This window comes from Aethalodelphis obliquidens, unplaced genomic scaffold, assembly GCF_003676395.1.
Source record: "Aethalodelphis obliquidens isolate GAN/ISIS:26980383/991018 unplaced genomic scaffold, ASM367639v1 scaffold21, whole genome shotgun sequence".
NCBI classification, from domain to species: domain Eukaryota; kingdom Metazoa; phylum Chordata; class Mammalia; order Artiodactyla; family Delphinidae; genus Aethalodelphis; species Aethalodelphis obliquidens.
In genome coordinates, this window is record NW_020837965.1 from 23,720,037 (window position 1) to 23,747,165 (window position 27,129).

At 48.4% G+C, this 27,129-nt stretch overlaps 1 protein-coding gene across 7 annotated transcripts in view; it reads left to right on the forward strand.

Moving 5' to 3' along the window:
- EVL (Enah/Vasp-like) overlaps positions 1–27,129 on the forward strand; it is a 164,215-nt gene that overhangs the window by 95,425 nt on the left and 41,661 nt on the right. For 5 of the 7 annotated variants that reach the window (XM_027120562.1, XM_027120560.1, XM_027120564.1 and 2 more), the window contains exons 2-3: positions 6,380–6,548; positions 17,406–17,583. In XM_027120562.1, the coding sequence (XP_026976363.1) occupies positions 6,380–6,548; positions 17,406–17,583 (347 nt within the window). Of the gene's footprint in view, positions 1–609; positions 726–6,379; positions 6,549–17,405; positions 17,584–27,129 lie in introns of those variants that run through there. The other 2 variants (XM_027120563.1, XM_027120559.1) reach the window with 2 other exon arrangements.

Here is a 27,129-nt window from a genome sequence, read left to right on the forward strand (position 1 = left end):
CGCTTAATCCCGCGATAGTTATTGTGGAGAGGGAGAGGAAGCTCCCAGTAGGGTAACCACTCACTCTGCTTTGCCTGGGACCATCCTGGTCTTAGCGCTGAGTGTCCTGCCCCACCTCCCGGGAAACGCCTCAGTCCCAGGCAAACCTGGATTCCTGGTCCTGCTGGGGCGACAAGATACGCCTTCAGGACAGAGTGTGATGAGTTGTTCTGTCTGAAGGGAGTGACCGAGCTGGGCATTGGGTTGAGCCCGTGCTGGCGGGGAGGGTGAGGTGTGATCCAGGCGACAGAGTGCGCTCCTAGGCTGACCCTCCAGAGGACCCCGAGAGGGCAGCCTGCACTTTCCCAGAGCCGCGGGTCTGTGTCTGCAGCTGGCCTCCTGGGAGCCTCACTCTCCGTAGGCCCACCCTCAGCACTGCGGTCTCCTGACTCTCAGATCCCAGGCCGCGGTGATCTGACGGTGCTCTGTAACCGAGACTTTTATTCAGCTACTCTCTCTGAGGATTAACGGACTCGGATTGTAGACGGAATGTTCCCACGGGCACGCGGTCATAAATGCACTTATTCACAGTTAGAGAGTCATGTATTCAACAGTTTGTAGTGTCAGCAGCACACAAGGGAGCAGATTTACGAAGGGGAAAGCAATAGAGCCCCTGCCTTCAAGGAGCTCACCTTCTAATGGGGCAGACGGATGCTGATGCAGATGTTGAGAAGCAGGACAGACGGGTAAGAGCTTTGGTGAGAGGCAGAGACGAGCACAGTGCTGCGGGGGCTGGTTCTTCTTACAGGTCCAAGTGCTGTACAGGTTCCAAGCTCAACCCTGGGCTTAGTTTTCCAATGAGTCTCTCTTCGTTGGCCCTGTTGTTCTCTGTTCCCTTTTTGGCTTTGCACCTTTTTGCTCTTACTTTATGAAATTACACTCTGTTCTTCAAATTTTTGTAGTAAATGCCTGGAAAAGCCCCGAAAGGTATTTGTAGAGTGGAAAGGATTCCACATTCACTGCGCACAGGGAAGAGCGTGGCCAGGATGGGGTGTCACCGCAAGCCCGAGAGAGGTTCGGAGACCTCATTCCCGGTCACGTAGGGAGCGGTGGGGCGGGAGTCCACCAGCTGGTGGGACATGGAAGCTGCGCTTTTCCAGAAGGAATAGACAGAAGCAGAGGTGGAGACTGACTTCAGGCTACTTTCACTGTGTTTTCCCGTGTATTAGTTTTATCCACAGTGTATCAGTGGTTTCTTATGTCAAGTCCAGAATATCTGTGAGTATGTTTCACAGTTATATGCAGAAAGTTTGGGGTGTGTTTGCGCTTTTTCTTTTTAAGTGAGAGATTTCAACAGGGATTCAGTAGTGGTCTCTGACGTATAGCCTAGAGGAGTTAACTGCTGAACCAGTGACAAGACACTGACCGCTGACCCGGGGCTGGGCTTATGGGCAGAGCTCAGCACGAACGCTTGGCTGTCTGAGGGGGGCCCTGAGGTCAGACTAGCCTTGTACAGATGAGGAAACCGAGGCCCAGAGGATGCCATCTTCCTCCTCTACGGTTCTGACGAAAGCGCTGTCCCAGCTTTCTTAGTGTGTGTCTCACCTGCCACTGGGAGGGAAGTTACAGACTTTTGCTGGGCCCACAAATACCCATACAAAAGCCCAAAATGAGACTGGAATTGGACTGCTAGCTCTGAAAGAGCCTTCTCCTGGGAGAGAAGCTGCTTGTACCTGCAGCTCAGAGCAGCCTGTTAGGTCCCAGGGGGCAAAAGTCCATCAGCCTGGCAGTTCAGCACCATGTGGAACAAACCAAACGGCATATTGGACTGATTCCCACTGGTCAGTGGTTGTTTGCTCACGTGAAGGCAGCCTGTCCGAGATGAGCCCTCAGGAGGACCAGCTTTGGCGCAAGTTGTGTAGGGCCAGGGCTGGGGGAGGGGAGGGGTAGCAGTAGTCCTTCTCAGTTTAGTAAAGGGAATCTTGTATGTATGTGTTTGAAAAATAGTTCAGCCATTCTGATATTTGTCTACCAAATCAACTTTCCTCAAAAAACTGATTCAGACAAATGAAGTGTCTGGCGCCTGTGAAATAACACGTGTAGTGTAGAGTTTGCATATTCATCCCCATGGAGGTGTCGAGAAGACGGTGAATATATGGCGCTCAGAGGCACTGTCTAGGCTGGAGAGGAATCAAGAGTTTACTAAAACAAAACACAAGAAAAAATTTTCATAACTAGGTGTGGTGATGGATGTTAACTAGACTTACTGTGGTGATCATTTTGCAATATATATAAATATGGAATCATTGTGTTACACACCTGAAGCTAATATAATGTTACACGTCAATTATATCTCAGTAAAAATAAAAAATAATAAAATGCTGACTCCTGCAAAACAAAACAAAAATCCCGAAGGGATAATCAGACGAATCTTAAGTAAACACGTATTTTCCTGCACTTAGGGTTTGTTCGTGGTAATAAAATAAGCAGAGATAGACAAGCACTAGTCAAATGGGAACAAAAATAGGGATTTTTGATTAACCACAAGTTCAATTTGAACCTAAACTGCTAAAAAAAAAACAAAAAAAACACAAAAGGGGAGCCTGTGGCTATGATTACAATTTTTAAAAAGTGGTTGATGTCGAAGCACCTAGCAGGGGCAAGCACAGCGGTGGGTCCGTTGCCGTATCATGTCCGTTGAACAGCCCCGAGAGGTGTATGTGGTGCCCCAGGTGGGCTCTGCACGCAGTGCGCTGTCCTGGCCTCGCTGGCTGCGGGCCGCCCCCGCCCGGAATCCCACATCCCCTTCCTGAACCCGCCTGGGGTTGAGAGCTCTTCAGCTTTAAACCCACACCGCGGTTTCTTCAGAAAGTCTCCCCTGTTCCCTCAGTCCCTCCAGGCTGAGGAGGGTGTGTAATTATTTGTCTTATTTCCTGAGTAGCTGTGAGCAGAGACTGTCAGATGCATCTCTGCATCACTAAATGTTTTTTGACTCACTGGCATCTGTGCTTGTCAGACGAAGGCAAGAGTATCATACCCAGATCCTAAGAGAACATGTGACAGGTGGTGACTCACTGGGGCGGCACAGGGGCCTATCGCTGTGTTGTGTGAATGGTGGATGGCAGAGCCAAGGTGCTCCTTCAGTTGTCCACTAGACTGGCAGAGCTGTCCAGAGCCCCTTTGTGCCTCTGGAGGGCGGGGAGTGGGCTGACCCTCAGGACAAGGACAACTCAAACCATTTCACAGCAAACAGGCTGCTCTGGAGAGCAGAGCTCCCCGTCGCCAGCAGTTCCATGCAGAGGCTCGGCACGCTCTTCGGGCTGCTTTAGGAGGCGTGCTGTGTCGAGCAGGAGAGGCGCTAGGTCCTCTCCAGAGCTCTCTTCACAGGGAGCAGTCCTCAGGCCCCTGCTGTCTGCCGGGTTCTGGAGATAGTGGAGAATGCGACCCCTGTGTCCCTGCCCTCGGGGAGCCTGCACCGTGCAGGCTGTGTTACTTTGGGTCTTCCAGAAGCAGACACCAAGTCCCCCAGGACGGTTACATTCCAGAGACTTATCAGAAGGTCAGTGAAGGATGGAGGGAGTGGAGAGGCCCAGAGAGCCTCAGGCCAAGGTGCAGGTCTGACGTCTGCAGAAGGAGAAGGGGCGAGAAGGACTGAGGAGGAAGCGTCTCAGCCCACAGCACAGTTCTGAGACAATCTGGGCCTGGCTGATGAGGTTTCCCCTGGGGAGGAGCCCTGCGTGGGCCAGCCATCGCTGCCACCACTGAGTCATTGGCAGACAGTGGCCCAGAGAATGTGGCCTCTGTGCAGACGTGGTGGGCATCCAGAGGGCAGCAGCTGGGACCACTGGTCAGCTCTGCTCCAGAACAGGCTCGTTTGAAGGTGATCAGAAGGGCGGCACTCCACGGCCTTCACACAGGGACTCTACCACACGGTTCCTTCCTGGCTTGCTCCCCCAGAGGCATCTCAAGGGCTTCTGTGTCACGTGCCAGTAAGCGCTACGCCTGGGATTTTGGCTCAGATCCCTCTGACTTGATCGAGTCTGTGCTTTGTTACCTAGCACTGTGCCGCGTCTCAGGATCTCTCCCAGCTCCTGAGCCAGCATTCAGAGCACACACCTACTTGCCCACTGTCACCATGAGCGCCTAAGTGCGTGAGTAGCAGTAAGTGACACAACTTAGCCCGGAACTTGATTAGTAATTAGTTTACATGGGTGTGGGACTCTGACTTGATCTGAACCAAGGTCTAATTCTGTGTACAGTTTACTCGGATTCCTACCTTCGACTTCATGAGGACAGGGCCCCAAAGACTCAGCTAGGGGAGCGGCAACTCCTCCTAATATTCTCGTAGAAGATAACATGGTTTCGGGCTCCAGAGCTCAGAGAAGGCAAAGCATAGTGCTATGTTTGGTTTTCCTTTTGTTTTTCTTTTTTCTCCCTGCCGGTATGATATGGCTGTCTTCTGGGGAAGCCCATGCCTGCTCGGCTCATCACTGATTTCCCCTTAATTATTTGTTGAATGAATTATGAGAAAAAAGATGTAGCACAATTGCACAACAAAACCCACCTAATTCACTCCCAGTACACGTGTCCACAGAAGGAGCCTCGGCACAGGGCGTGGACGGCTGGCGTCCAGTGCACCCCAGACTCCTGCACCCTCGGGCAGAGCCGAGGGGCCAGCAGAAGGATTGAGGTGGAGCAGCGTAGGCCTGGAGCGGGTCTGAGAGCGCCGGCACGCGAAGTCGTTAGCCGGACAGCCATCAAATGTACGTAGGGATTCGTGTAACGTGAGGTGAGGGGATGTGTACGGACAGGTTTGTGTGTGCACATACCCAGAATCGTTGCTAAGGTGGTGACCATCTGTATGTGTCTCCTCCGCCGGCTTGGAGTCGTAGGGGAGCCGGGTCCCGGGGAAGCTCAGCCCACAGGAGCCCTCAGGCAGGCTGCCTAGGCCAAGCTGAGGTTTCCAGGTCCCTGAGGGCCAGTCTCCTGAAAACCATCGTTTTGTCACCTGGTGACCGCTGGGACTGGGGGGAGAACTTCTCCGAATATTTGGTTTCCCTGCCCTCTTAGATGTGGTGAAGGGAACGGACTGGGACTTTCTCCTGACTGCTTGGTCTCATCTTCACGATCATCACAATTACACTTTCACTTCTTTATAACTTGGCGCCGACTTGCTGGGCTTTAACTTTCCGTTTCTAATTCTTCAGCCTCCCTTTCTGCTAACAGCCACTCCTCGCTGCTGTTGGTGTGCCTACCTTTGAAAACCACGTCTTACCTTTTTTTTTTTCTTGCAGTACGCAGGCCTCTCACAGTTGTGGCCTCTCCCGTTGTGGAGCACAGGCTCCGGACGCGCAGGCTCAGCGGCCATGGCTCACGGGCCCAGCCGCTCCGTGGCATGTGGGATCTTGCCGAACCGGGGCACAAACCCATGTCCCCTGCATCTGCAGGCGGACTCTCAGCCACTGCGCCACCAGGGAAGCCCGTCTTACCTTTTTAATTGGGGGATTCTAATATACTAGAGACTGAGAAAGTGAATGTTTAAGATTATTAGGCTTATATGTAAATGAAGAGGCCGGTGGGCTCTGGGAGACTTGCCCTGCGTGCTGTGGCGGGAGTTGCAGTGTGCTGACTTCAGTCATGACTATCTTCTCTCTCCGGGTGCTTCTTTTGCTTCTTCCCTCGTTTTCTGTCACATGCTGGACAGGGGAGTTTGCTCGGAAATGTCTCCACTGAAGCAGGGTGGACCATCTATTCATTTTGATTCACTCTGTTCTTCAGAAGATCACCTAATCATGTTATTGTCTACATAGCATGTGTGAAGCCACACTGTCGTGCTGTCATAAACTGAGCGTTTTGTTGGATGTTGTGGAGAATATTATCTATATCATGTATTCTAGAGTCAGACAGAACAGGTTGGAAATCCCAGATAGAGTCGCTGAGTCCCTATGTGAATTTGTATAAATCTTTCCAAGTCTCTGAGCCACTCTCTTGTCATCTACAAAATGGGGGAAATAAATGGCTGCTTCATAAGTTGCGAAGATTATGTGCTTTAGTGCATTGTCTTATTCAACACCGTGCCTAGGACATCGTGGACAGTTGGCAAATTATAGCTGTAATTCCTTTCTAATTCAAGCACCTTTTCCCCTGAAAGTGAAGCTGGGAGTCTCTTCCATGCTATCAAAAACTTTGGCATGGAACCTCCTGTCCACTCCCCCTGGTCTTTGGAGAGTCAAAACTTATCACCGCACAGAGCGGCCCTTCCACAGACAGTTGGAAGCTCTGGCAACTAGGAAGTTCCTTTGTGTCAAGCGGCAGTTGGCCTCTGTTTCAGAAAAGGACAAAGCCAGCATCCATCCCTTGTAACTGAGGCTGACGCTTAACGTTTTCTCTTGGTCTGCAGCGAACAGAGTATCTGCCAAGCCCGGGCTTCCGTGATGGTCTACGATGACACCAGTAAGAAGTGGGTACCAATCAAACCTGGCCAGCAGGGATTCAGCCGGATCAACATCTACCACAACACTGCCAGCAACACCTTCAGAGTCGTCGGAGTCAAGCTTCAGGATCAGCAGGTGAGTGCTGGGGTGACAGGCCGTCCCCACACACACCCCCCACACACACGCACCCCTCACACACACACACCTCACACACACACCCCTCACACACACACACCCCTCACACACACCAGACACACACACACCCCTCACACACACACACCCCTCACACACACACACCCCTCACACACACGCACCCCTCACACACACGCACCCCTCACACACACACACACACCTCACACACACACCCCTCACACACACACACCCCTCACACACACACCTCACAGACACACACCCCTCACACACACACACACCTCACACACACCACACACACACCTCACACACAACTCACACACACCACACACACACAAAACCTCAGACACACCTAACTTCACACACCCACACCTCACACACACACACACACACCTCATACACCACACACACACAGACACACACACACACACACTGGTGGAAAATGGTCAGAGAACAACAAGGTCACGATTTAGAGTCAAAGCTCTGGGTTCAGTGTCTGGCTCTGTATTCTCATACTCCAAGGTGTAAGACCTTGAGCAAACTATCTTTTCTGAACTTCATTTTTCACAGCTGTCTTACACAGGCAGTGATCCACACCCTGCCTACCTCACTGTGTTATTGTCATATTAGAATATAAATAAAATAATAGATGTGAAACAGCTTTGAAAAATACATTGTACAAATGTGTTAGTATTATTCTCTGCCTGCATACCCATAAGTAATATAGCTGTGAAGATTTTGGGTCCACCAACCCCCTAAGTCTTACTTTGGGGGGGAAATCAAGATGATTTAAAGAATCTGGGATCATTCTCCTCCATAATAGTACATCCTGGAGAAATCAGATGAGGTAGTTTGTGAGTGTACCTGGTAAGTACCTGTGCCAATAAATACAAGGTAAGTCCACCTATGTCCGTGGTAGTCGTGTACAAATAACTCAGACAGAGTGAGCTGATGTGTCGTGGACTGAAATAGAGACGTGGAGAAAGGGCTCGTGTGGCTTCACCACAGTGACTCTGTTAGGGCCTCAGGCTCTCCCTCCGGCTCTCTTCTTAGAGATGGACAAGGACATTTTTCAGCAGTGAAATCGGCAGATCTGTAGTTCAGCATTTATGAACACCTCTGCCTTAAATAGGCAGCCCTTGTCAGTCAGCCCTGGGCTGAGCTGAGCAGCAGGTTTGCTGCTATCTTTGCAAGAATCATCGTGTTCTCAAATAGGAAAGAGAACAGAAACTGAGGACTCTGTTTTTAGTGTGTTGCCTATTGAATGGGTTTCTGCTTTTGCCAAAATAGTCCTATTAGATTTCAGATTCTTGTGGCTAAAAGGGACCTCCTCACTTCAGAACCCCTGATCAAAGGTGGTCTTTCTGACCTGGAACTCTGGGTACCTTCAGGGGCATCCCTGTCCCTTGTTGATGAGCCTTACGGATAGGCAGGTTATTCTAAAAACCTTCTAGAAGCTGCTTCCCTGTTCTTCTAGTTCACTGATTCTGGCTCTGCCTTTTAGAGGCACACTGCACCATATGCTGCAGGATTTATAACACCTTTAGCCCCAACTATAGTGACAACCAAAAACATCTCACACATTTCCCTGACAGCCAGGGCAGTTCCACCCTGGTACTCGCCTTTGACATAAGGCGCATTATCTCAGGCAGTTCCTGAATCATAGTGGGTGTTCCCTAAGTGGCTGCTTTTATTATGACAAGTTTTCCATTCTCTTCATGCCTCTTGGTTGCCCTGCAGGGCACACTAGGAAGATACCATGGTGTGTGGGAACCAACGTGAACCTGGTTCTCGGAAGCCTCAGCTTCCTTCAGAGGAAAGCACGTGTTGGGGCTCGTTTGGGAGGAGACCTTTGCTGCGTTCAGGGAGGGACTGGCCGCCGTCCTCAGTGATCTCCTGGGGAAACTCAGAGAGAGACTCTGTTGCCTCAAACTTAGAGATCTTCTGGGACCTGATGGAGAAGTTACCAACATAGCCTTCCAGCTGGAATTACACGTTCATCAGACAGGCTCCTGGAACATGGTTGCAACTCTGCCCAGGTGGGTGGGACACATTAGCCAGGAACACAAAAGAGATTCTCAGTAAACCAAGGTATTAGAGAAAGTGGCAGGAAACCTGGTCCATAATAACTTTTATGGACCCAGGAGAAAATATGGATTTTCACAGGTCTGATTTCCAGTCAGTATGGATTACAAGGTCAAACATCTTAAGAGAGACAGAGATTCCTGGTCTTATAACCAGAGGGGGATATCTTACATGTTCAGTGCTCTCTATGGCTTACAGAGCACTCTTCATGTTTATTATTTCAGTCCCCCAGTAACCCCATGAGGATAATGGTATAAGAATTGTCTCCCCCGTTTTGCTAATAGGTGGACATAAAACCAGGTGATCATTTGTGGGGAAAAGGACTGGTAAGTTATAGTATCATTAGCCAGGGTCTAACCTGAATCTCACATCAAAGGTGAAGAAACCAAAAGATGTTTAGTTGAGAAGGAGTTATGGCCACTAAAGATGTTAGTGACTCTCAGGCTGAATTAATAAAAGTAGAGGCCCAGAAGGAGGGATTTTATAGTCGTGCTCTGCTCTGCACTGGTTGTACTTTCCCGTGAATGTTGGGACCAAATCTGAGTGCCGTAAATGAAATCTGTAAGGAGGAGGGTGTCCAAACTGGTGAGAGGTCTGAAAGCAGCATTATTATGTGGAACAGTTGAAGAAGTAGCAAGAGATATTTACTTGGATGGAGGTGGATGGACCTAGAGACTGTCATACAGAGTGAAATAAGTCAGAAAGAGAAAAACAAATACCATACGCTAACACATATATATGGAATCTAAAAAAAAAAAGTTTCTGAAGAACCTAGGGGCAGGACAGGAATAAAGACGCAAACGTAGAGAATGGACTTGACATGGGGAGGGGAAAGGGTAAGCTGGGACGAAGTGAGAGAGTGGCATGGACATATATACACTACCAAATGTAAAATAGATAGCTAGTGGGAAGGAGCCACATAGCACAGGGAGATCAGCTCAGTGCTTTGTGTCCACCTAGAGGGGTGGGAGGGAGACGCAAGAGGGAAAAGATACGGGGACATATGTATACATATAGCTGATTTGCTTTGTTATACAGCAACAACTAACATAACATTATAAAGCAATTATACTCCAATAAAGATGTTAAAAAATAAAATAAAATAAGTTTTATCCTTCAGCACTTGTCTAGATTAGTCCTACCAAAGCTTGGAGAATTAGTTTTAATATAAAGCTGATAAGGACAGAGGTTGAAAGTAATAGAGTGGAAGAAGATGAACCTTAACAGACACTAACCAAAGAAAATGGTGTGACTATATTAATATTATACAAAGTAGACTTTAAGGCAAGAATTATTAGTGAAGATAAAGGACCTTTTTAATGGTAAAAGAGTCAACTGAAAAGGATGACATAACAATCCTAAATTTGTAGGCATCTAATATATCTTCAAAATATATAAAGCAAAAATGGACAGATCTAAAGGGAGAAATAAAGGAATCCAGAAGCCTGGTCGGAGATTCTGTTCATACCTGCAAGAGACTGGAATAAGTAGACGTAGAAAATTTGAAGAGCGTTATTAACCAACTTGACGTAATTTACATTTATAGAAACTACAGGCAGCCACAGTAGAATATACAGTCTTCTCAAGTGTACATTGAGCATTTAACAGAACAGACTACATGCTAGGCCACAAAGCCAATCTCAACAAATTTAAAAGGATTAAAATCATACAGAGTTTTTCTTAGACCACAGAGGAATTAAGCTAGAAATCAGTAATAGAAGGATAACTAGAAAATCTTCAAATGTTTAGAAATTAAGCAGTATACTACTAAATAACCCATAGGACCAAAAAAAAAAGTCACAATGTAAAACTAGAAAATATCTTGAACAGAATAGTGAAACTGCAATGTAGCAAAACTTGTGGGATGCAACTAAAGCACAGCATATAAACAAATGTGTAGCTAGAAATGCATAGTTTAGAAAAAGAATGATTGAAAGTCAGTGACCTAAGCTTCTATCTCAAGAAGCTAGAAAAAAACAAATTAAACCAACAAAAGTAGAAGGAAAACTTAAAAGCAAAACCAAAAATCTAATGAAATAGAAAGCAGATACACAATAGAGAAAAGCAAAATGTTGTAGTTTTTTTTGGAAAAAAAGAGTCTAGACAGACCCACATATATATGGTCACTTGATTTATGACAAAGCCCCGTTGCACTCAGTGGGCTAAAGATGGTCTTTTCAACAGATGATGGTAGAACAATGAGATATCAATATGAAAAAAAAAACTTTATCCCTAGTTCGCACTATACCCCCAAATTAATTAAAAATCAACCTAAATATGCAAAGTAAATCAATAAAGTGTCTAGAAGAAAATTCAGGAAAATATCTTCATTATATTGAGGGGAAAATACAGGAAAATATCTTTATGACCTTGAACGGGACACACAAAGCATTAACTGTAAAAGAAAAAAAAATAAGTTGGACTTCTTTAAATTTAAGGAGTTTTCTTTGTTAAAAGGCCCCATTAAGAGAATGAAAGGGCAAGCTACAAACAGGGAGAATATACGTATGTACACACACACATACGTACGTACATATATACATACATATATATGGGCGGGGAGAAAGAGAGGGGAGAGAAATGAATATGACAAAGGATTCATATGAAGAATATATACAGAACTCCTACAAATCAAAAAGAAAAAAACATACAACCTCTTAAAAATGAGCGAAATGACTGGGACAGGAGTTTCACAAAAGAGAAAAGAGCGGCGGAACAGAAGACGTGGCCAGTGAGCACGTGAAGGTTGCGCTGCATCATTACCCATAAGGGAAATACAGACGAAAACTGCAATCAGAGTACTGCACACACACCAGAAAGGCTAAAATTCAAAGGACTAAAGGCTAAAATTAAAAGGATACCAAATGTCGGTGAGGATGCAGAGCAGCTGGAGTTTCCGTTACTGCTGGCGGAGGTGTCAATCAGTACAGCCTGTTTGAAAAATGGTTTGCCAGAACCTAGTAAAACTTAGTATACACCTACCCTGTAACCTACTCTTGGGTACCTACCCAAGAGACATGAGTGTCTGTGTCCACTGAAAGACCTATATGAAAATATTCACAGCAGTTTTATTCCTGATACCCAACAGTTAGAAACTACGAGAATGTCCATCAACAGGAGAATGGATAGGTTATTTATAGTATATCAAAAAATGGAATGTTATGTAGCAATCCAAAAAAACTATATACTTATAAATGCAGTGACGCAGGTGAATCTCATAGATATTATACTGAGTGAAAGAACACAGAAACAAAAGTGAACATACCATATGAATCCATTTCTGTGTAGTTCAAGAACAGGCGAAAGTAACTGATGGTGATACTCAGAAACGTGGACATCTCTGGGGAGGAGTGTATTAAATGAAGCTGATCCGCACCCCTAAGTGGACTTGCAGTAATGCACATGCTCTAAGGAGAGTAAACAAGGGGATGGAACCATTGAGTAGGAACAGAGATTTTTAACTATCAGCGCTCGTAAGTTCTGTCTGTCAGTTAATGAACACTGACCACCTCTCGAGATGGTCAAGTGACAAATAGGCCATGTGTCATCTGCACAGATGTCCAAAACACATTGCATGGACTCTCCTTTTTTAGAAGGCAGTTTAGAAGTTTCAGAGTAGATCTTTTCAAACAGAAAATATAAATGTGTAAATGGTCATGTCCATTGATCCAGAAATTCTCATAGGAATGTTCACACAGACATATGCACAAGGATATTCAGTCCAGCATTATTTATAATATTTTCATTTTACATATGAAGAAGCTAATGCCAGTAACTTCTCCAAGTTTATTCAGCTGCAAAGTAATAAGGCCAGAATTTTAATCCTGAACCGTTTGACTCGAAACCCTCTGCTCAGTCCTTGTACCTAGTACGGTAGTTGTGTTTGGAGCAGTCGTGGACCCTTGTGGGCTATGTCTGGCTAGCAGACACAGCACTCGGTGAGCAGCCTTTATAACTCTATGCTCTAGGTGTAGATGGATCAGAAATGGTAACCCAAGAGCTGCAGTTGGAGGACAGGCCAGCCATGTGCAGCAAAGAACCCAGAGGACTTCTGGGACAGCTTTATCACACTCTCCCAATCCAGTAGCCGAAAACCTCTAAAAGTAGAGAATCGATTTCTGAGGCTCTTTAGAGGTTAGAGCTAGGACCAGAGAAGGAATTACGGGAAGAAAGATTGCAGCTCATTATGCTGGCAGTCAGAAGCAGCACAAAGTCCTCGGCTACAGGCTTGGATTCTAAATTCAGTTCTACCATTACTTACCTTGTAACCTTGGGCAAATCACTCATTCTCCCTGGGCCTCAGTTTTCCCAGCTGTAAAAAGGGAGGATTGAGTTAGACATTCTGTCTGGTCTCTGAGTTCCTTACGCCACACTGTTTCTAGATTCTGGATAGGCATCCACCTCCCCCAGTTCCCGCTCCCTCTAAGTCCCCCTCCAAGAACATAGCCAACCAGAGATTTCAGATCTTAGGATTCTAAATCTCACTTCCCCAGATCATCCCCTCAAGTACCTGGAAAGATATGTGATACACTGAAGAGTCTTCTTTTATCTTGCTTCCGTATCCCTCAACCATTCTTGATATGATGTGGTTTCCAGACCTTCGTCCATTTGAAACACATCCCTCTGGCTTGCTCTAGTTTGTCAGTGTCCACTAAAAGTGCAGCACCAAAACCACACAAACACAGACCTTCTGGTAGAGACTTAACCATGGCAGAAAGGAAGAGGGTCTCATCTCCTTCATTCTGGTCACTGTACCGCTATCATCGTGCCCTCTCCTCTGAAGAGCTGTGTTAACCACAAGTCACTGTGCTTCTTATCATGCATGTAGCCACAAAACCTCCAGCCCTTTTCTGACCATCTAGAGCTAAACCCAGAGAGAGAACCACCGAGGAACCTGGGTATAGATGTTGGCCAAAACTGCAGTGTCAGTATGTAACAACTAAGTTAAGAAACTGTTGGGCTTCCCTGGTGGCGCAGTGGTTGAGAGTCCGCCTGCCGATGCAGGGGACACGGGTTCGTGCCCCGGTCTGGGAAGATCCCACATGCCGCAGAGCGGCTGGGCCCGTGAGCCATGGCCGCTGAGCCTGCGCGTCCGGAGCCTGTGCTCCGCAACGGGAGAGGCCACAACAGTGAGAGGCCCACGTACCAAAAAAAAAAAACAAACTGTTGTGTTTCTTTAGCTAATTTAGTACACGTGCTTCTCTCCCTCCGCCTCTCTCACTTGCTCGCTCTTTTTTCACTATAGGACAATCCAAACCTACCTTCCACCTGGCTGAGACTTGGGAAAAGCTCTTGTGGATATTGCCCGTATTTGCTATCCTCTGGCCTTTATCCAACAGCACAGCAGGATGGAGCAGTAAATCAGAGTTCTCATCTTAGTGCCCCAGCCAGCACACAGGGTGTCTTGGCCATGTCCCCTTGCGTCTCCAAATCTTTTCCTGAGCTCTCCTTCCTGACGGGGGGACAATAGACTGAGTTATCTCCAATTCAAGTCACAAAACCCTAGAGCCTCAAAGCCAGAGGAGATCCGAGAAATCATCTTGTACCTCTCCTAAAGCAGAATCTTTCCGTTGTATCACTAACAGCAGGCCATCCAGCCTTATCTAGACTCTGCTTGCATATTTCCATCTCTGAGGACCTTAATATTTCTCAGTTAACACTTGCTGGCAGCCTGTGTGCTAGCAGCTGTGTTAAGTGGTTTCATATGCATAATTTCTCCCCCGCCCTTCCCTACCCCCCCACCACCACCTCTGGCAACCATCAATCTGTTCTCTGTATCCATGAGCTTTTTTTTTTTTTTTTAAGATTCCACATACAAGATAGATCATACGGTTTTTGCCTTTCTCTGTCTGACTTCTTTCCCTTAGCATAATGCCCTTGAGATCCATCCATGTTGTCACAGATGGCTAGATTTCATTCTTTTTCTGGCTGAGTAATATTCCATTGTGTACATACCACAGTTTCTTAATCTGTTCATACATCAGTGGACACTTAGGTTATTTCCATATCTTGGCTGTTGTGAATAATGCTGCCGTGAACATGGGGGTGCATATATGTTTCTGACTGAGTATTTATATTTTCTTCGGGTAAATACCCAAAAGTGGAATTGCAGGATCATGTGATAGTTCTATTTTTAACTTTAAGGAACCTCTATACTGTTTTCTGTAGTGGCTGCACCAATTTGCATTACCACTGACAGTGCACAAGGGTTCCTTTTTCTCCATATCCTTGCCAACACTTTATTTCTTGTCTTTTTGATAACAGCCGTTCTGACACGTGTGAGATGATACCTCCTTGTGGTTTTGATTTGCATTTCCCTGATCATTAGTAACGTTGAGCATCTTTTCTTGTATCTGTTAGCCATCTGTATGTCTGCTTTAGATAAATATCTATTCGGATCTTCTGCCCATTTCTTAATTGGATTGTTTCTTTGCTATTGAGCAATACAGGTTCTTTATATATTTTAGATATTAGTCCCTTATGAGATATATGTTTTGCAAACAGTTTCTCCCATTCAGTAGATTGCCTTTTCATTCTGTTGATGGCTTTCTTTGCTATACAGAAGCTTTTTAGTTTGATGTAGTCCCACTTGTTTATTTTTGCTTTTGTCACTTTTGTTTTTGGTATCAGATTCAAAAAATCATCACCAAGGCCTATGTCAAGGAGCTTACCACTTATATTTTCTTCCAGGGGCTTTATGGTTTCAGGTCACAAGTATGTGGAGATTAAACAACATGCTACGGAAGTGGGTTGAAGGAGAAATCAAAAGAGAAATTTAAAAAGTACCTGGAGACAGGGCTTCCCTGGTGGCGCAGTGGTTGAGAGTCCGCCTGCCGACGCAGGGGACATGGGTTCGTGCCCCGGTCGGGGAAGATCCCACGTGCCGCGGAGCGGCTGGGCCCATGAGCCATGGCCGCTGAGCCTGCGCGTCCGGAGCCTGTGCTCTGCAATGGGAGAGGTCACAACAGTGAGAGGCCCGCGTACCGCAAAAAAAAAAAGTACCTGGAGACAAATGAAAATGGAAGTATAACATAACAGAATTTGTGGGATGTAGCAAAAGCAGTTCTGCATTCTACCGCTAAGTTCATAGCAGTCAGTGCCTACCTCAAGAAACAAAAGTCACAAACAACCTAACTTTATGCCCCAGGGAACTGGAAAAAGATGAACAAAAGAAGCCCAAAGTTAGTAGAAGGAAGGAAATGACAAAGATGAGAGCAGAAATCAATGAAATAGGACTTCCCTGGTGGCACAGTGGTTAAGAATCCACCTGCCAGTGCAGGGAACACGGGTTCGAGCCCTGATCCGGGAAGATCCCACATGCCGCGGAACAACAAAGCCTGTGCACCACAACTGCTGAGCCTGCGCTCTAGAGCCCATGAGCCACAACTGCTGAGCCCACGTGCCCCAACTACTGAAGCCCGCGCGCCTAGTGCCCACGCTCTGCCACAAGAGAAGCCACCGCAGTGAGAAGCCTGCGCATTGCAATGAAGAGTAGCCCCTGCTCGCCACAACTGGAGAAAGCCCACACGTAGCAGCAAAGACCCAACGCAGCCAAGAAAGAAAGGAAGGAGGGAGGGCGGGGAAAGGAGGGAGGGAGGGGAGGGAGGAAAGGAAGGAAGGAAGGAGGTGATCATTTTAAAAAAGAAGAAGAAATCAGTGAAATAGAGACTAAAAAGACAATAGAGAAGGTCAAGGAAACTAAGAGCTGATTCTCTGAAAATGTAAACAAAACTGACAAGCCTTCAGCCAGACTCACCAAGGCAAAGAGAGCAGACTCTGTGCTCATGTTAGAATGTCCACACCACCCAAAGCAATCAACAAGATTCAACGCAATCCCTATCAAAATGCCACAGGACTAGAACAATAATCCTAAAATTTGTATGGAACCTCAGAAGACCCCAAACGGCAAAAGCAATCTTGAGAAAGAAGAACAAAGCTGGAGACACCACACTCCCTCATTTCAAACTATATTACTGTAATTTTAGTATAGTAATTAAAAACCTTAGTAAATAAAAAGCATGATATTGGCATAAAAACAGACACAAAAATCAACGGAACAGAATAGAGAACGCAGTAATAAACCCATCAGATATGGTTTTATTAATTTATGACAGAGGAGTCAGGAGCATATAGTGGGGAGAGAACAGTCTCTTCAATAAATGGTGTTGAGAAAACTGAATAGCCATATGCAAAAGAATGGCTAGTTGTCCTTTTAACTAATAACCCATTTATTAGTGCATTCTGAGTATTAAGACGCTATGCAGAGGGCTGTGGGAGGCATAAATATGAATTAGAAAAGGCTCTCGCCCTTAAGGATCTTTATATCCAGAAGCCTCCATAAGATATGTGTCACTGTGTGACCTTTGCAGTAACCCCATTAGGTCAGTAGAGCCAGGATCATTATCCCCATTTTATAACTGGCGAAACTGAGACCCAGAGAAGTGCAGTGCCGCCTAGGGTGACATGGCTGGGAGGCAGGGCCAGGACCAGGACCCGGGGAACCTGACTCCCAGCCTAGGGCTGTCCTGTGGAGGTCACGGCCACACTCTTTGTTAGTTAAATGAAATAACTAGTCTCCAGACCCTCAGTGTTGCATAGATCATGTTGAAAACCTGCCGGGTCGTGCTTTCCCCTTCTGCTGACCCCATCCCCGTCCCCCTGTCCTCTTGTAGCCCCAGGGGACACAATATCCTTGCCCCACACAGCTCACTTACCTTTTATTTATTTACACGTATTTCTCTCTCTTTTCCCTTTCAGGTTGTGATCAATTATTCAATCGTGAAAGGGCTGAAGTACAATCAGGCAACGCCAACCTTCCACCAGTGGCGAGATGCCCGCCAGGTCTATGGTTTAAACTTTGCGAGTAAGGAAGAGGCGACCACGTTCTCCAATGCCATGCTGTTTGCCCTGAACATCATGAATTCCCAAGAAGGAGGTAAGCGGGGCTCTGTCTTGGCCTGGTGCCTAGACTCTCTCTCATTCTACCTCTGCCCTCCTACAGTTCTGGCTGCCTGGGTGTCCTCGCCCTGCAGCTGCACTGAGCTGATGCTTTGTGGGTTCTCAGAGAAACGCACTGCCTGACTCTAGATTTAAAGCTATGTTAGCAATTTGAAGGAGGAGAGAATGGCATTCACATCTTTTTTGCCCCTGGTGAGATACAGATTTGTACTGTGTTCCTAAAGCCAAGTGTCCAGATGCATTTTACATTTGTCATCCTAATTCGATATTCTAGACACATGTTTGGCGTAGATCGGAGGGAACGAGCAAAAAGGTATTCTTGTATTCAATTATGCATATGTTTAGCACACTTTTACTCAACATTTACTGAGTGTTAGAAACTGACTAGACAGAATAGGTAACAAATGGGGAGACAGAGTCCTTTCCCTCAAGGCACTTGGTATCTTGGAGTAGACGGATTCATGAACTGCTAACTGTAACGTATTGTGATAAGTGTGCTCATAAGGTATGAGCAGGGCAGGGACTTGGGGAGCACAGAAAGGGAAATAAGGGACTGCCCATGTGGGCTGCCAAGGGAGGCCTTGAGCGGGTGGTGACATCTGAGCTGGAGTTTTGAAGGGCAAAGAGGTGGGAGTGGGCATCCCAGGCAGAGGGAACAGCAAATACAAAGGCACATGGGCCTGAAAGCCCAGCACATGCTGGGAAAGAGAACGCTGCAGTGTCTCTGCAGACCGCGGTGCCAATAGCAAAGAGATTGGATGTGGAATTAGAAGGGTGGCACGGACTGCACAGTGAAGGGCTCCACATTGGAAGGCTTGGGGTGTAGACAGTGGGCTGGGGGCGGCAAGGGGCGCTAGCAGAAGCTTCTGTGCAGGGCAGGTAGAGCAAAGGAGCAAAAGCACACGCGGCCGTTCTCGGAAATTTGTAGCGTTAGCTTCAGAGGGAGGTCGCAGGCCTTCCAGGATGTTGGCATCTTGGTGGCCACAGATAGTCCTGCACTTTGCTGGAGATCTTACCTTGGTAGAGCGTGGCAGTGAGGAACTGGGCCTCGGGGTGCCCTGCTGGCCTTGAGTCCTGGTCATTTTTCTAGGCTTCAATTTCTTTAGCTATAAGATGGGTGATATGTGGTTGTTTCTAAGTTTAAATGAAGTCAAATGTATGTTAGCAGGCTGCCTGACACGTATTAATCACCCAGTATTCGTATTTGTGGGTATTATTACTGTCACTGCTGCTGCTACTGCTGCCAGAATTGGGGTGGGAAGTGGAGAGACATAGTACTTGGAACCTGGAGGGAGATGGCTTTTCAGTATCTATTGTGCCTGACAGGTTGGAGCTTTGGGACCCAATTTAAACCCTAGGAGAGTTTTTTTAAGAAAATAAAGAACACGTTTTGAGTATGCTTCCTGCAGGTCGTATATAGAACTGGTACTTGTAGAGTTCTGTCCCCACTGTGAAAAGGCCCCAGGGTTTGTGGATTATCTGCTGAGAACTGGGCGTGCGCAGCGAGGAACCACAGCGGTGTGAGTGATGAGTGCAGGGCCTGCCTGTAACATTGTAGGCACCAAATAACTGCGTAGTCAGCTGTCTTTTTTTCCACCCAAAAGCCTTGAGCTTCGTGGTGGAGTGAGCTGAGTTTAAGGTTTCCGATCCGAGCTGCCTCACTTGCCCCGGGATGTGGGAGTTAAGCTTTCTTTTATCTGTACATACAGATACATTAAGGGGGGGAAAAAAGGTTTTATTTTATTCAGATGACTGGTGCAAAGCAACTACTAGTTGTTTTTTTAACTTCACCATAGAATCACAAGGAAATCAGCTAATCCAGCCCTCATTTTCAGATAGGAATCGTGTGACCTAGTATGAAGAAATAACTTCCCGGTGCCAGGTAGTAACTCAGATTCAGAACCCCGACCTCCTGCGTCTCCTCTGGGTTGAACGGGTGTCTTTGTTGGGGTAGGGGGTGGATGTGTGCTCACGAGGTGACAGTGGCCTGACTTGAAACTTTCATCATGAATAGTAGTCGCCCATCCCGGTTCCACGGCCTTTGGTGGAGGGGAGACTGCGGGGCCGCTGAGGAGGAAGCATTTTCTTCACCTGGGGTGTACCGCACTGTACCGTACAGAAACCTGAAGTGTGAGCTCGATGAGCTTGTACAGATGCATATGCAGAACCCCTGCCAGGCCCTGACAGGGACCAAATCCCTCCGCCCCCTCCCAGGAAAACCAGGATGTCAAGTTCCGTGACAACAGAGCCCTCTTACCTGTGTTCGAACTTCGTGTAAATGGATCATATAGTGTGTACGTCGGGGCCTGATTTCTGTCCCTCGACATTACGTCTGAGAGACCCGCCCCGGACCCATGTGTCTCTGCAGCCGGCTCTGTCACTGTGGAGTGCCACTCCACGATACAGCTGTGCCACGCTGACCTGTAGTTCAGGCCTCAGAGCGCGGGCAGGGCACAGGCAGCCTCTCCACCAGCTACCGCAGGAGGCCTCTGCTGCAGGATAATAGTGAGGCTTCTATCAGATCCCCTCTGTATCGGCAAACTGTGTTCTGCCCTCCTCGGTGGGAGGCGGTTTGCGGTGCAGTGGACCCTTGAACCAACACGGCTTTGAAGCAAGTGGTCCACTGACAGTGGTTTCTTTTCCATGAATGCGTCTCCGGCCCTACATGATCCGCCGTTGGTCGCATCTGCGGGTGCAGAGCCGTGGACGTGGAGGCCAGCTGTGCCGTTACACGCAGGTTTTCACCCATGCAGACTCAGAGCCCGACCGCCACGTTGTTCAGGGGTCAAGTGTAGTGAGAAAAGCATGTGTTCGGAGGCAGTGAGATCTTATACTAAGTGGCCTTGGGGTAATAAACCCTACTTCCTAGGGTTGTCATGAGGGTTAAGTTTAAAATGTTTATAGAGTACTTAGTGTATCGTGCCTGGTATGGAATAAGAGCGTGAATGATACTGGTTCTTTCCGCTTTGGTCCTGTTGAATTTGCTTATCTTCTGTAGGCTTCAGCATCCTTATTTGTAAAATGGGGTCATAAGTCCCTCTTCCAGAGTTGTGGAGAGGATTCAGTTGCCCGGCATGGGGCCTGGCACCTCCTAAGTGCCCGCCTCTGCTCCCTCCTCTCCTCACTGGCATGTCCTGTTCTGTGCTAGGCATCTGGGGCTCGGGCCATCGGATCGTGGACTTCCTGAGACTCAGGGTCTCATCAGCATGTCCCACCTCCCCCTCATGCGTGAGCGACACTAGTGTGGCCTCCTGGGGTCCAACAAAGCTGGCAGACACAAGATGCTTAGATACAAACCTGAAAGCAAAGGAGAGCAAATCGTGGCTGCCCAGTCTTCACACCCCTTTCTCTTACCTGATTCTCACCACAGCCCTGGGAAGTGAGTCCCCACACAGCATGGCTGGGTTAGGAGGCTGGGGCTCAAGAGGGGAAGGGGCTTCCCTGGATGTACACCCAGGACTTGACCCACTCTCGCAGTTTGCACCCTCTGTGTGCTGAGGACAGGTCACGACTCTGTTCTTTCTTTGTTCCTTCCTGCCTGTCACCCTGGTGAAACCCATTGTTCAGCCAGAGTTCTTGACATTATTCTGGAGAAAGAACGGGCACAACAGAGCAATGTTCTCGCTGCCTGACTTCTACATGGAAGAGAGAGGAGAGAGTCAGACCCTTGAGAGATCTGTTTCGCTGGCCTTGTTCCTTGGCACCCACAAAACCTGTCTTTTTATGCCAGTGAGTTTTGGATACTCATTCTTCAACTTCAGGCCCAACCTAGGGAACCTAAAGCCAAGTTAGCAAGTCAAATCAGCAAATTAAATAATGGTCCTGCTGCCTGGTGCTTTCGGTTCCCTGGGGAGGCCCAGGAGTGCAGAGCTGGCTCAGGGTTCTCTTGGGACCCACAAGGCTCTGGGTTCAGGGGTTATCTCAGTGGATAGGGGGACAGTCAGCCCCTGGGTCCTTGGGGCTTTTTCTATAGAAATTGGCACCTGGAGGTAGTTTGGGGTGTGGGGAGGAGCCGTCTGTCTCCTAACGCGCAGCCGTCTTCTGCGTGAAGGAGGAGTGCCAACATTGGCGGAAACGGGGCCTCCCTGTGGGTACCACTCCGTGACGAGGTGTGTTGGCCGCGGGTGGTGTGTGTGCTTAGGGGGACTCAGAGTGGGGCTTCTGTGGTCTAGTTGGATGGCAGAGAAAATGACTGTAGTAATAATAACATCTAGGCTTCCTCTGCAAAGCCCAGGATTTTCGTTTCTTACCAGGATCTTCTCCCACATGCCCCTTCCCTGCCCTTCTTGAGGGAAGGGGCTCCCACTAACCAGGCAGCCCCACAGGTAGGCCTCAGCTGGCTAAGAAAGGACTTCTTATACTCTAAAGAGCCTATAATTTGGCTTTTATTTCCCACAGGTTGTCAGGCCGGCTCCTGTTAGACACATTTATTCAGATGGGGACTTGGGGTTAAAAGAGGTGACATGTCTGCCAGGATCTTCCAGTGGAACTGAGACTCAATTTTAGGGCTCCTGCTTTAAAATCCAGTGTTTTTTCTACAGCTCTGCAGGGCCTCAGTAGGTCAGAGGGGAGGGTCAGCCAGCCGTGGGCCCAGCCTGAGCCCACAGCTCCGGGTGGGCTTCTTGCTCTGGGGATCACAGGGGCTTGGTCAGGGCGGTGAGCATGGCTCATGGCACGTTACAGCTGCTACAGAAAGAGGACCGAGGACGCGGGCCTCGGCAGGTCTGCACCGTCTCAGCTCCCACCCCACTGATGCACGTACCTGGACTCCCTGCAGCTGCTGTCCTCAGTGGGCGCGCACCACCGTCTGGTAAAGCCGCCAGCTGTCAGGCAGGGCAGCAGTGTTTACAGGCTATACTTGGCCACCCGGCCCAGCTCAGCTTCCCTCCCCGCTGCAGTTCATTCTCTTAGCAGACTTCAGTTCACAGTTTAGTGGCCTTGTAAAGGCAACTGCTTCTATATGCTTCCATGTGAGCCTGCTTCTGACCTTAAACAGGTCATTTCTCTGGGGGCCCCAGTTTCCCCGTCTCTGAAAGGAGGGATACAGACTTGATCAAGCTCTCTACAGGTCCTTCTAGCCCTAACGGTTTAGGTTTTATGTATATTGTCTGGACAGGGTGAATGCTAGTTCACTGCTTACAGATGTGGTCACTGTGGCCGATGCTAGAAGCAGGAAAAGCCCTGTGTAGAAACGGGACGGAAGAATGTCCTTCTTTACTTCCCAAAGGACCTAGCACGTCCGGGAGGCAGCATTCCTCATCATCCGTAGTCCTTGTTTATAACTGAAAAATAGAAAATACAGACCAGCAAACAAAAAATTATCTCTGATCCCAAAATCCAGAGATGACTGCTGTTAACACTTACGTAGCCTTCCAGAGCTTTCTGCGTTCACATATGACTGAAGAGCTATTCCCCAGAAATAGTCTGTACGTACTGTCTTGTAAGCTTCTCTCACTTGGCACTATGGTACGCATGTCCTTCTGTGCCAAGGAAGTCGGATCTCCTCACCATTTAAGTGGCCAGAGTGTTGCACTGAGTACCATATAGAGATGTTACTACAATTTAACCAGCCTTCGGCTTGTAAGTAAGTTGTCCCCATTTTTCACTACTATATTTGTGTAACAGAGGGCTGTTACAGGCTCTCAGGCTCTCTTGTATGTTCATATGTTAATTTGTATGTATGCTTTGTGTCTCATGTTCATCTTTACACACTTGTCCGATTATATCTTGGGATATTTCTGAGTCAAACAATACATACATTTCTAAAGCTTTGACGTATCTTGCTGAATACACCTTCCGGAATGAGAGTACTGGTTTGTACTGTGTCCAGCCCAGTCGATGGTCACCCACTGCTGAGCCTGCACCAGGACCAGGCCTTAGTACTCCTATAACCTTAGCAAACACAAGAGAAGGGAAAACGTATCATTTTAATTTGCGTTTTTGTTTACTAGTATGATGACCATTCTTCATATGCTAATTTGAGCTTTCATTTTTCCCGTTATTTTCAGGAGTAGCTTTAATGAAGTGCAGTACAACACGCAGGGCTGCCAACCTCCTGCGCCTTTAGTCACGTCTGCATAATTTCCCACTCCCAGAGCAGGTGCGTCCTCTAATGACCAAGAGATCTTTTATTTCCTTTGGCAAATGAGTGGAGGCAGCCTGCTCTCATGCAGTGTGTTTCAGGCTCACGACAGATAATAAATACACCTCCCTCGCCCGCCTGCTGTGGAGTAGTGTTACTTCATCTGTATCTTAGGAGTCGTCGTTATTCATGCTCGGCTGCATAGACGTAGAAGAAAACATTCACTTTCATTCCCTGGAACTTTACTTCTGCTGGAGGAACTTCTTTCTGTTTAGAATCTAGAACCATGTCAGTAGGTCAGAGAGGTTCCTTGGCTGTTCCTTCATCTGGCTTCCTAAAGCAGGGAGGGGGTCTAGGAGTTAGAAGACCTAGCTGTCAGGTGTCTGGGTGCCTGTCTGAGAAAGCGTTTCCCTGAATGAGTCACTCGGTAACATGAAAAAGAAGAATGGCTCTTTTGTTGGAAAAGCAAATGTGTAGATAAATAATTCCCTCATTAACCTATATTTAGAAATAAATTTAAAGATGGGAAGGATCTTAGAGATACTTAGCCAAGTTTTTTTTCCAAAAAAACTGGAGGGCTTCCCTGGTGGCGCAGTGGTTGAGAGTCCGCCTGCCGATGCAGGGGACACGGGTTCGTGCCCCGGTCCGGGAAGATCCCACATGCCGTGGAGCGGCTGGGCCCGTGAGCCATGGCCGCTGAGCCTGCGCCTCCGGAGCCTGTGCTCTGCAATGGGAGAGGCCTGAACAGAAAAAAACTGGAGTTTTTTTGTTTTTTTGTTTTGCTGTTTGGAGCTACTTCTCTGGTTGAAGGGGGAGGACAGAGGGGAGCTGGCCTCCCCGAGGGCTCTGCAGCAGCTCCGGAGAGCATAGACCTCGGCGGGTCGTGCCAGCACCCGGCCCGTGCACCTGCTGCCGCACCCCACGGTCTCCTGTCTCGGGCGCTACAGCCAGCACCCTCGGCCCTGCACATCCCCTCTGCCGGGATACTTACGTGTTTTACTCACAACACCTCTGTGGGGTCTGCTTCCCCGCCACCTTACTGGTTCTACTGGTGGTAGGACCGGTGTAGCCTTAGTCACCAGCCATTTTCCAGGAACAGAGCCGGAGAGGCACACAGGGAGCTCAGGAAATGCGTGTGAGAAGCAGCAGCCTTTTTGACTTCCTGAATCTCAGGAGCCCAAGTTCTGTTCCTCTGGGCTAGGACTCAGGAGGTCTGGCTCTGGTCGCAGCTCTGCTCCTCACGTGTGCCCTCGATCAGCGAAGTGACCTCCGTGGGCCTCAGTTTCCTCGTCGAAACATGCAGTGCTGGTTGTCCTCCAAGGTCCCCCCAGGCCAGAGGCCCTCAGAGCCCTTTGTGTGTGGTGCCCCGTCGGCTCCGCGGAGGAAGAGGCCATGGTGGCCCGGAGGTTAGCAGACCTGGGTGCTGCCCGCCTGCATGCAGCCTGGGCAAATCACCTCCCTTTTCTGTGCCTCGGTTTCTCCATCTGTAAGATGGGCAGATTCTGAGGCGTTCAGCGCAGCACGGTGCATGAAAGGCTGTGATGGTGACCAGCCAAGCCCCGTCCGACTAAGGCAGAGGCTCCCCCAGCACAGCGTCTGGGTTCCCCGGGAAGCTCCGCCCTCGGTGGGAAGAGCCTGGCCTGGAGGTCGGCCATCTGCTTGTTGGCCAGCTCGGCCGCCACCATGCCTGTGGCTTCAGGCGTGTCTCCTCTGCTGTGCGGGCGTCGGTGCTTAGGCTGGACTAGTCAGGTGGTTCTAACAGGGACAGTGTGGGAGCGGAGAGGAGGCATTTGGTGGCCGGTGGACAGAGGGCCAGGAGCACTGGACGCATCACGGTGCGCTGGGCAGCCCCGTGTGATCCCGTACTGTCCTGCGTGTTCCACCAAACACGTGGAAGCAAGGAACTTAATTATCTGAGACAGAACTTTACTCTGTTGCAAGAAAAAGCACTCCTTTTTTTTTTTTTAATTAAGTTATTTATTTATGTTTGGCTGCGTCGGGTCTTCATTGCTGCACTTTCTCTAGTTGCAGCGAGCGGGGGCTACTCTTCGTTGCAGTGCACGGGCTTCTCATCGCGGTGGCTTCTCTTGTTGCAGAGCACAGGCTGTAGGTGTGCAGACTTCTGTAGTCGTGGCACGTGGGCTCAGTAGCTGTGGCTCGCAGGCTCTAGAGCACAGGCTCAGTAGTTGTGGCCCACGGGCTTAGTTGCTCCATGGCATGTGGGATCTTCCCAGACCAGGGCTCAAACCCGTGTCCCCTGCATTGGCAGGCGGGTTCTTAACCACTGCGCCACCAGGGAAGCCCCTCCTTTTTTTTTTAATACCAGTTCTAGTATGTGCTGGATTTTCTAGGAATGCAGCCACCCCGTGCTTCGGAAGAAAATTGTGCTTTAGTTTGTTTGTAACTTTACCAAGAGTTGTTTTCTCTTTTGGAAAATCTTATCTCCAGCGTTATGGCTGGTGAGATACACAAACAGCACCGCATTATTGAAACCGCTTGTGTCAGTAGTGGCCACTGTGTGTCTGGGGGCGGTGCCGGCACCTGACTGATGATGTCTCCTACTGTAGTTGTCCGAGCTGTTACGTGGTGCAGTGTTGTCTTATTATTGGTTACTTCTCTCTCTTCTCTCCTTTATTATTTTTTTCTAATTTATGTAGGTAGGTTATATAATCTTTAAATTTCACTTCAGTATAATACAGGGAGTGTTATAAAATGTTTGTAATAAAAAGGGGCCATTGAGTCTGAAAGGAAGGGCTAGAAGTTCTGTAAAACCGAGACGAGTTCGGTCTTCGTCACGTCTGGTATCTCCTTGGGTCATCACCTAACAGTGCCGGCTGGATAAGGGAGGCTGGGATCTGAACACTGTTCCTCTTCTCCTCCAGAGACAAGCAGGAGAGGCAGCGGGGCCCCCGGGAGGCGGGGGGTGGGCGGGGAATGTACATTTTGGAGCCAGGGTACCGCGGTGTGAAGGAGAGCCACGCGTTCCTCCCGCCTCTCCTCCGAGCACGCCTGTGCTCCGGCACCGCGTCCCTCCGACAGCGCGCCAAGCGGTCCAGACGCTGCCTGCAGGCAGCATCCCACAGGCTATGGGCTCAGCCCCAAAAGACCGCCCCCACCCCCTTCAGGAGCCAGTCACCTGTGCTTCTGACCAACAGGCCATGAGTCAGAGGGGCCTGTGCCCTCCTCAGGTTCAATGAATTTGCTAGAGTGGCTTGCAGAACTCAGAGAAATGTCTGACTTACTGGATTACCGACCAGTGTATTAGAAAGGATGGAACTCTGGAACAGCCGGATGGACGAGATGCACGGGGCAAGGCGTGTGGGACGGGCCCAGAGCTTCTGTGCCCTCTCTAGGCAGCACCCTCGCCAGCCTCCACACGTTCACCAGCCCAAGATCTCTGAGCCCCATCCTTTTGGGTTTTTTATGGGGGTTTCATTACAT